The sequence below is a fragment of the Pimephales promelas genome, chromosome 14, assembly GCF_988280905.1.
Source record: "Pimephales promelas chromosome 14, fPimPro1.hap1.1, whole genome shotgun sequence".
Classification (NCBI taxonomy): Eukaryota; Metazoa; Chordata; class Actinopteri; order Cypriniformes; family Leuciscidae; genus Pimephales; species Pimephales promelas.
The window spans coordinates 22,569,803-22,577,233 of record NC_142782.1 but is presented as its reverse complement, the minus strand read 5'-3'; the positions used below and the strand labels follow the sequence as shown (position 1 = coordinate 22,577,233).

General features: G+C 39.6%; 1 protein-coding gene across 1 annotated transcript; it reads left to right on the top strand.

Moving 5' to 3' along the window:
- Positions 1 to 398: 398 nt before the first annotated feature.
- gpr61 (G protein-coupled receptor 61) lies at positions 399 to 6,800 on the top strand. Its single transcript, XM_039657881.2, has 2 exons — positions 399 to 490; positions 4,982 to 6,800. Exon 2 carries the CDS (start codon positions 5,262 to 5,264, stop codon positions 6,669 to 6,671), a length of 1,410 nt encoding a protein of 469 aa, XP_039513815.1. The 5' UTR covers positions 399 to 490; positions 4,982 to 5,261; the 3' UTR covers positions 6,672 to 6,800.
- Positions 6,801 to 7,431: the final 631 nt, after the last annotated feature.

The following is a 7,431-nucleotide window of genomic DNA, read 5'->3' as shown; positions in this document are numbered from 1 at the left end:
CCTGTCTCCTCTCCATTCTGTTCTGCAGTTGCCCTGTGCGTGTGTGTGGGAGAGCACATGTTTATGTGTGTTTGTGTGGATGTGTGTGTGTCAGAAGAGGGGCAAGAGTGGGTTTCACACGGCGCCGCCTAAAGAGACGGTGCTTTTTGTTATCTTTCTGTTTTCTCCGAAGCGTGTACATCAACCTGACCACCTGGATCAGCCGCCTTCCTGAAGCATCGCTGACGGGGGAGGGGGCGATCTCTCTCTCTCTCTCTCTTTATCTCTATCTCTCTGTGTGTGTGTGTCTGTGTGTACATGCGTGTGGGTGGGTGAAAGGGTGAGGGGCGGAGAGATGAAAGGGCCAGGTGAGGAGGGGTGTTGGGTACCTCTCTCTCTAGTTTTTTCGCTCTCTCTCTCTCCCCCTCTTTTTATCTCTCTCTCACTGTCGTGCGACACTAACCCTGGAAGCTGAAGAGGAGATCCTTGCTGCTGGACCTCTCCACTACAGGTACGTTCTCCTCATCTACATCATATGGAGCCACGGTTCCTTTAGCTCTGCACCCCCACACCGACGCCTGTATAAACTTGTGCATCGTGGGTGACATGCATGTGTTGTAGTATTTCCGGACGGGCAAGTTGGAAATGATTTTTAAGATGTCAGTCTTGCAGACTTTTCTCAGTTCTTGCTTTGTTGGCTTTAGGCTCCATCACCAGGCTTGTATTCATGTTTGCTTCCTTTCTTAGGAATCTAAACCAGCGGTGGCCTTGAATGATGGTATTGACATACATGACATGTGTGTAATGTAGCACTGAATCAGCTCACCTCGGGGGATTATGGGAACTGTTTGGTAGCAGACAATAAACTCTGCACTCATGGGTGTTATAGTGGATTATTTAGGCTAAGACAACAAACATCATGTTTATAAGTTGTAAAGGACCAGCATTGGTCACCCTGAGGGGGAAAGAAGAAGAAGGGAGGGGGAAAACACAAGGTTTCTGAACAACAGAGCTAGTTTTCATCGCAGTAAGTACTGAGTCATGTGCATATTACGGGGTCATATGTTTCTCAGTTGGCAGTCCTTGAGATTGTTAGTTGCTAGCTGATTCTTGTCTCACAAAGTGCAGGAGGGTTCACAGAAAGTCGACCATTTTAAAATGCCTTTGCCGTTCCTACAGCTTCATCTCGGCCCTGCAGTTCATGCATTTAAGTACGCTAATCTCGATCCTTTCCTATAGAAAGCGTAGGTGCTTTAGGGCTTTGTGACCCACACTGCCTTTTTTAAAATCCTTTACTCAACCACAACCCTTCAAATGTATGAATATAACTAAACACTGAACTGTGTGTTTATGTTTCTCATCATGTGCATGGGCATTAGCATCACTGACTGATGATAACCTCATAGAAAAGTAATTTTCATGTTGATTATTTAGAGTATGCCATGACATGGGCAATGTATGTTTAGGTTTCTAGATAACAGATCTTGACTCTCTGTACTGCTTATTATGGAGCTATAGTGAGCGTATAATAAAGGCAAAGCTTGTCAGATAATCTAAAAATATGGTTGTGACATCTAAATCAGCTACTTTTATGATTCAAATATGACTAGCTATACCAATGAGAGTGACTTTTTTAAGGGGCATATTTAGAAATGGCTCTTTAAAGGTGAAGTGTGCACCACTACTGCTAACAAAACGGCAAAAGGGATTCACCTTAAAAGTGTAGTTTATTTTAGTGTTTTTATTTTACTTTTGTTCAGCAAAGATGAATTAAATTGATCAAAAGGGACAGTAAAGACATGTATGATGTTACAAAATATTTATAACTTTATATATTATAAAGTTTGCCATTACAGTAATACAGTAAATTAAGTTTTAAAATAGAAACAAAATATTTTAAATTGTAATAATATTTCAAAATAGTTGTTTTTTTCAGTTTTGGATCAAATAATTGCAGCCTTGGTGAGTATACAAGACTTCTTTCAAAAACATTAAAAAATCTTACAGATCCCAACATTTTGAATAGTAGTGTAAACATGTTAAAGGAGTAGTTCACTTTTAAAAAAACTTTTGCTGATAATTTACTCACCCTCATGTCATCCAAGATATCCATGTCTTTCTTTCTTCAGTCAAAAAAAAAAAAAAAATGTTTTTTGATGAAAACTTTCCAGGATTTTTCTCCATATAATGGACTTCAATGGGAACCAAACGGTTCAAGGTCCAAAAGACAGTTTCAGTGCAAATTGCAAACTGTTCAAAGGACTTTAAACGATTCCAGACGATGAATACGGGTCTTATCAAGTGAAACTATCGCTCATTTAAAAAAAAAAAATAACAAAGTTTAAGTTTTATAAGCTCAAATTGTTGCCTTGCTCTGTTCTGTGATGCACGTTTGTGACTCTCCTATTCGAACTCGTTCATGAAAATGAACAAATCTTTTTTCATGTCATTTGGTTCATTCAATGAACGAAATGAACGAATTGACACGGAAAAAGATTTGTTCATTTTGATGAATGAGTTCGAACAGGAGAGTCACGAACGCGCATCACAGAACAGAGCAAGGTGAGCATTTTGAGCTTATAGTCATTTTGCAAGATGTAAACAACACTGGTCCAGAAGCACTTCCTGTTTCAGTTTTTAACACTACATAAAAGCTGGGATAAATACAACCAACAGAACATATAAAACCGAATCAGAAAGTTAAACAAACATCTTCGATGTTTTCTTTACATGTGAAATAAAGAAAACAGTTACAAACTGAAACAGGAAGTGTTTCTGGACCAGTGTTGTTTACATCTTGCAAAATGGTCTATAAAACTTAAACTTTTTTTTAAGACCCTTATTCATCGTCTGGAATCGTTTCAAGCCCTTTGAACAGTTTGGTTACCAGTAAAGTGCATTATATGGAGAAAAATCCTGGAATGTTTTCATCAAAAACCTTAATTTCTTTTCGACTGAAGAGAGAATGACATGGACTTCTTGGATGACATGGGGGTGAGTAAATTATCAGCAAAAGTTTTTTTTTTTTTAAAGTGAACTACTCCTTTAATGTAACTACAATTATAGTCTTAGCATTGTGCACTTGCTCAGAAGACAGAAATTATGTTTCGTGTGTTAATTGCTTTGTGTCAAGATCAGTATTCTTGATCAGACAAAGGAAGACAATAGCTCAACTACTCAAAAATCTGGTGTTCATAAATGTAGTCCATGTTGTGAAAGAGAGACACACAATGTTTACATTTTTTCATTGTTTCTGCACATTTAACTGTGAAAGAGAGAAGTGTTTTATCAACAAACTACACACTTTAAGGTAAAATCGTCCCATATTTTAAAAGTTGTGGATTGCCTAGTACAAAAGAAATCCTGCCTAAGAGTATACGAATGATTCTGGCCTAGTTATGTAAACATCACAGGTTTAATCACAGGAAGTTATCACCAATCACGATTGTGTCGCTTCATCTCAGGTGTATATATTTATGGAGGTGCTTTTCTATATTTTTATGGCATTTGTTGTGTTTTTTTAGTAGTTAGTCTGTGGATGACAGTCTGTGGATTAGTGTTGTTTTCACTTAAAGAGTTCATCCAAAAATGAATTAGTTGGCGTTATTTACACACCCTCAAAACCTGTATGGCTAAAAAGAAACTCTTCTTTGGAACTCAAAGACGACATTTTGGAAAATGTCTTAGTAATTTTTTTTTATCTATACTATGAAAGTCAATAATGTAGACAAACACAGTTACTGTCTTACTAAACTATCTTCAACAGTTAGAAGAAAAGAAAGTCATACAGGTTTGGAACACCAAGGTTTGGTGAGTGAATGATGACAATTTTAATTCCAGGTGAACTGATCTTTTTAACTCTAAACACTCTGCTGTTTTGAGTATTAGTATTTTTCTTGCTAAATTAAAGAAGAAGAGAAGGCTAAAACGTTATCTCTATAATCATCACAATCAAGGTCATCATGGTCATGTGAATAATCATGCAACTGTAGCTCTAACTGCTTTTTTTCTGGCCAAACCACAGTTGCAATACCTTCCAGGTACAGAATAGCCTCTTCCCTTAACTACTTACAATCAGTTAACCATGAGATCATTGTGGTCCTAAGCCTTGGTCAGAAAACAAAGTCTCTATGCAGATGTCCTAAAACAACAATTTATAACTGAATTAGATATTCTTTTAAAGCTCTTGTCAAAACACTGACCACATTGTGTCACAAGGGAGGGTCTGTGCCCTCAGGGAAAAACTGAATGGATTTATGCTGTGGAAAAACAAAGCTGGTCCAGTGTTTTTACCGTAAAACATGATATCGTAAAGTTGAGAAATGATGCATGTGAGGTAGTGTGCAAGGTGAGGTTATGACCATAAACACTGAACACATGATTGCAAACAGTTTAAATAAATTGAAAGGGTGTGATTTATGCATATGTTTGTGTGAATCAGACATTAAGTACATTTAGTGTGGGGTATATACAAACATTTCATTCCTGAACTGATTCTGATTCACAAGCTCTTGGTTCAGTTTTGAATTTGATTCAGTTTGATTTGATTCTGAATCATTTGGCCATATTTCAGTTACAATATTGGATATAATAGACATAACTTGCTATGGTAACTTATTTTTAAAACAGTAACCGCAATTTGTTATTCTTTTTAAATGATTCATTAAAAGGACCGGCACTTTAAGAGTCATTTGTTTGTAAATAGAACTACACTAGTTGTTCTGAATGTTTTTTTGATTCACTGAATCAAAAGAGTTCATATGTGTTGTTGTTTGTGAATTGGATTGTGTTCACTTTTTGCAGCTCTATAGAAAGACACACTTTCTTGCCATTATTTCACTGTACACATACCTTTTTATCTTGCCACATTCAATTCTAACCTCAAACTCTGGTTAAATATGATTTGTTATGTTGTAGTGACAATATTAGGATTTGAAGAATGCATATCAAGTTGGCTTATTCCTCAAAAGTTGCTTGCTAATTTGATTGTCTCTTTCCACAGTTCCATCATGTCTCATTTAGATTTGTTGGATATTAAGCACGATGGAGCTCCAGGGACTTAAGAGGTGAATATTTGAAGATGAAACTGGACGTTGCGACACTAATCTGCCCCTGAGTCTGACCTCTACCAGCATGCCGTAACGCAGACAGAACCTCGGAAGCAGAATTCCTCGCAGCCAGAGTTATTGAACGGTACTGCTGGATCCCACTCTTCAGCAGGGGATGATGGGTGATAGTCCCATGAAAATCACCTCCGCCCACAATCCTTATTCCATCCTCTCATGGAGCATACAACCACCTACAACGCACCGTGGAACATCACCCACGCCACCTCTTGGCGTCCGAACGCAACTCAGCCTAACGTCTCAGGACTGAGTGTGCCCAGAGATGGACACGTCCTCCAGACGCTCGCCCTGTGCACCATGCTCCTAATGGACATACTGGCTATAGTGGGCAACTTAGCCGTCATCACCGTCATTGCCAGGACGCCGCGACTACGCAAATTCGTGTTTGTCTTCCATCTCTGCCTGGTGGATCTCATCGCGGCCCTGGTGTTGATGCCTCTGGGAATGCTGTCAGGTCAGGGCTTTTTCAACAAGGCTCTGTGTCAGGGTTACCTGTGTCTGAGCGTGGGACTGATCAGTGCTGCTATCCTCACTATCTCAGCCATCAATGTCGAGAGATACTATTACGTCGTTCATCCCATGCGCTACGAGGTGAAAATGACCATGGGCCTGGTGGTTTCGGTATTGATTGGAATATGGATTAAAGCCATCCTCATGTCCGCTTTCCCTTTACTCGGCTGGGCGCTTGACAGTGACGAGACGGGACTGACGCTGGGGAAAGTTGTGGGAAGAATTGCTGAACCAAAGAGCTGTTCGCTCCACTGGATGGATGGAGGCCCCCAACGACTAGTGTTCATGGTCCTTTTTACGCTCATGTACTTCCTGTGTCCAGTGCTTATCATCTTTGTGGTGTACTGCAACATGTTTAAGGTGGCCAGGGTGGCCGCCATGCAGCAAGGCCCAGTCCCCACGTGGATGGAGACTCCTCGGCCACGCTCCGAATCTCTGAGCAGCCGCTCGAGCATGGCGGCCAGCCTCAGTGGTGCTCGAACCACCCCTCACAGGACTTTCAGTGGGGGCAAGGCTGCGGTGGTCCTAGTCGCTGTAGGAGGTCAGTTTCTTGGGTGCTGGCTGCCTTATTTCTCCTTCCTCCTGTACTGCGCCGTCATGCCGTCCTCTCTCGAATCCCTCGCACACATGGCCCAACTGGAGGACGTGTTCACCTGGATTGGGTACTTCTGCTTCACCTCCAACCCTTTTTTCTACGGCTGTCTGAATCGACAGATCAGGGAAGAGCTGGCTAGAAACCTGGCCTACGTTTTCAAGTGGGGGCGTCCCGGTGAGGAGGAGCAGCTGCCCAGTCGAGAGGCTTCTATCGAGGAGAACTTTCTCCAGTTTCTTCAGGGCACAGGTTGCAATATGCGGCCAAGGAATTCCCAAAGCATGTCCATCCCTCAACAGGAAGAGGACAATCCTCTCTCGACCGAGCTCCACAGGCCGTCTGTCGACTTCCACATTCCTGGCCAGATCATGGAGGAGACTTCGGAATTCATAGAGCAGCAACACATGAATGATCTTAATATATCAGACAATTGTATCAAGACTAAAACCGAACTGCAAGGTTGATGTTTTCAGATGTAAATGTTGCTATGGTTTACCATTGGATCTTTTTATACTCTGTCCAAGAATTTGTACATAGCTTGTTTGAAATTTTTGGTTGGTAGATTTCTGTCATATTTAAAGCATCTTTTTTCTTTTCAGGAGAGATGTTGGACTGATAAAATGACCTCATTCCAGCACATTACCGCTAGACGGAAACTTATTTACATAGATTCATCAACAGTTGTCTAGACAATCTAACATGGAAGCAACATTGTGATGTGGAATCTATATTCAAAAAGTGGTATGAACCACAAGTGGCTGATGTTACAATTTTTTAAGGCTCCTAATGTTAATTCAGACAACAAATAAGAAAAAATTGGTTAATTCAGAATTGTAACAACAAAATTTGGAGCATGCACTAATATTGAACCAAGGTTGTTTGTGTGGTGGGTAGATTAATTCTTAAGTTGCCATAAAGTTATGGCCGTCCGCAATGTCATATTTTTTTAAAAAAAAAAATGTTTCTTTCCTCAAAAATGAATAAAAAAAAAACATTGAAAAGTTTGGGGATGGTATGATTTAAAAAAAAAAAATGTTTTTGAAAGAAATCTCTTACTCACCAAAGCTTACTTATTATTATTTTTTTTTAATTCGATTTTAATATAAAAAAGAAATATTGTGAAATAATATTTCAATTACAATTACATTTTTGATTTGGTACTCAAGAAACATTTCTTATAAATATCAATGTTGAAAACAGTTCTCTCTCATATTTTTGTGGAAA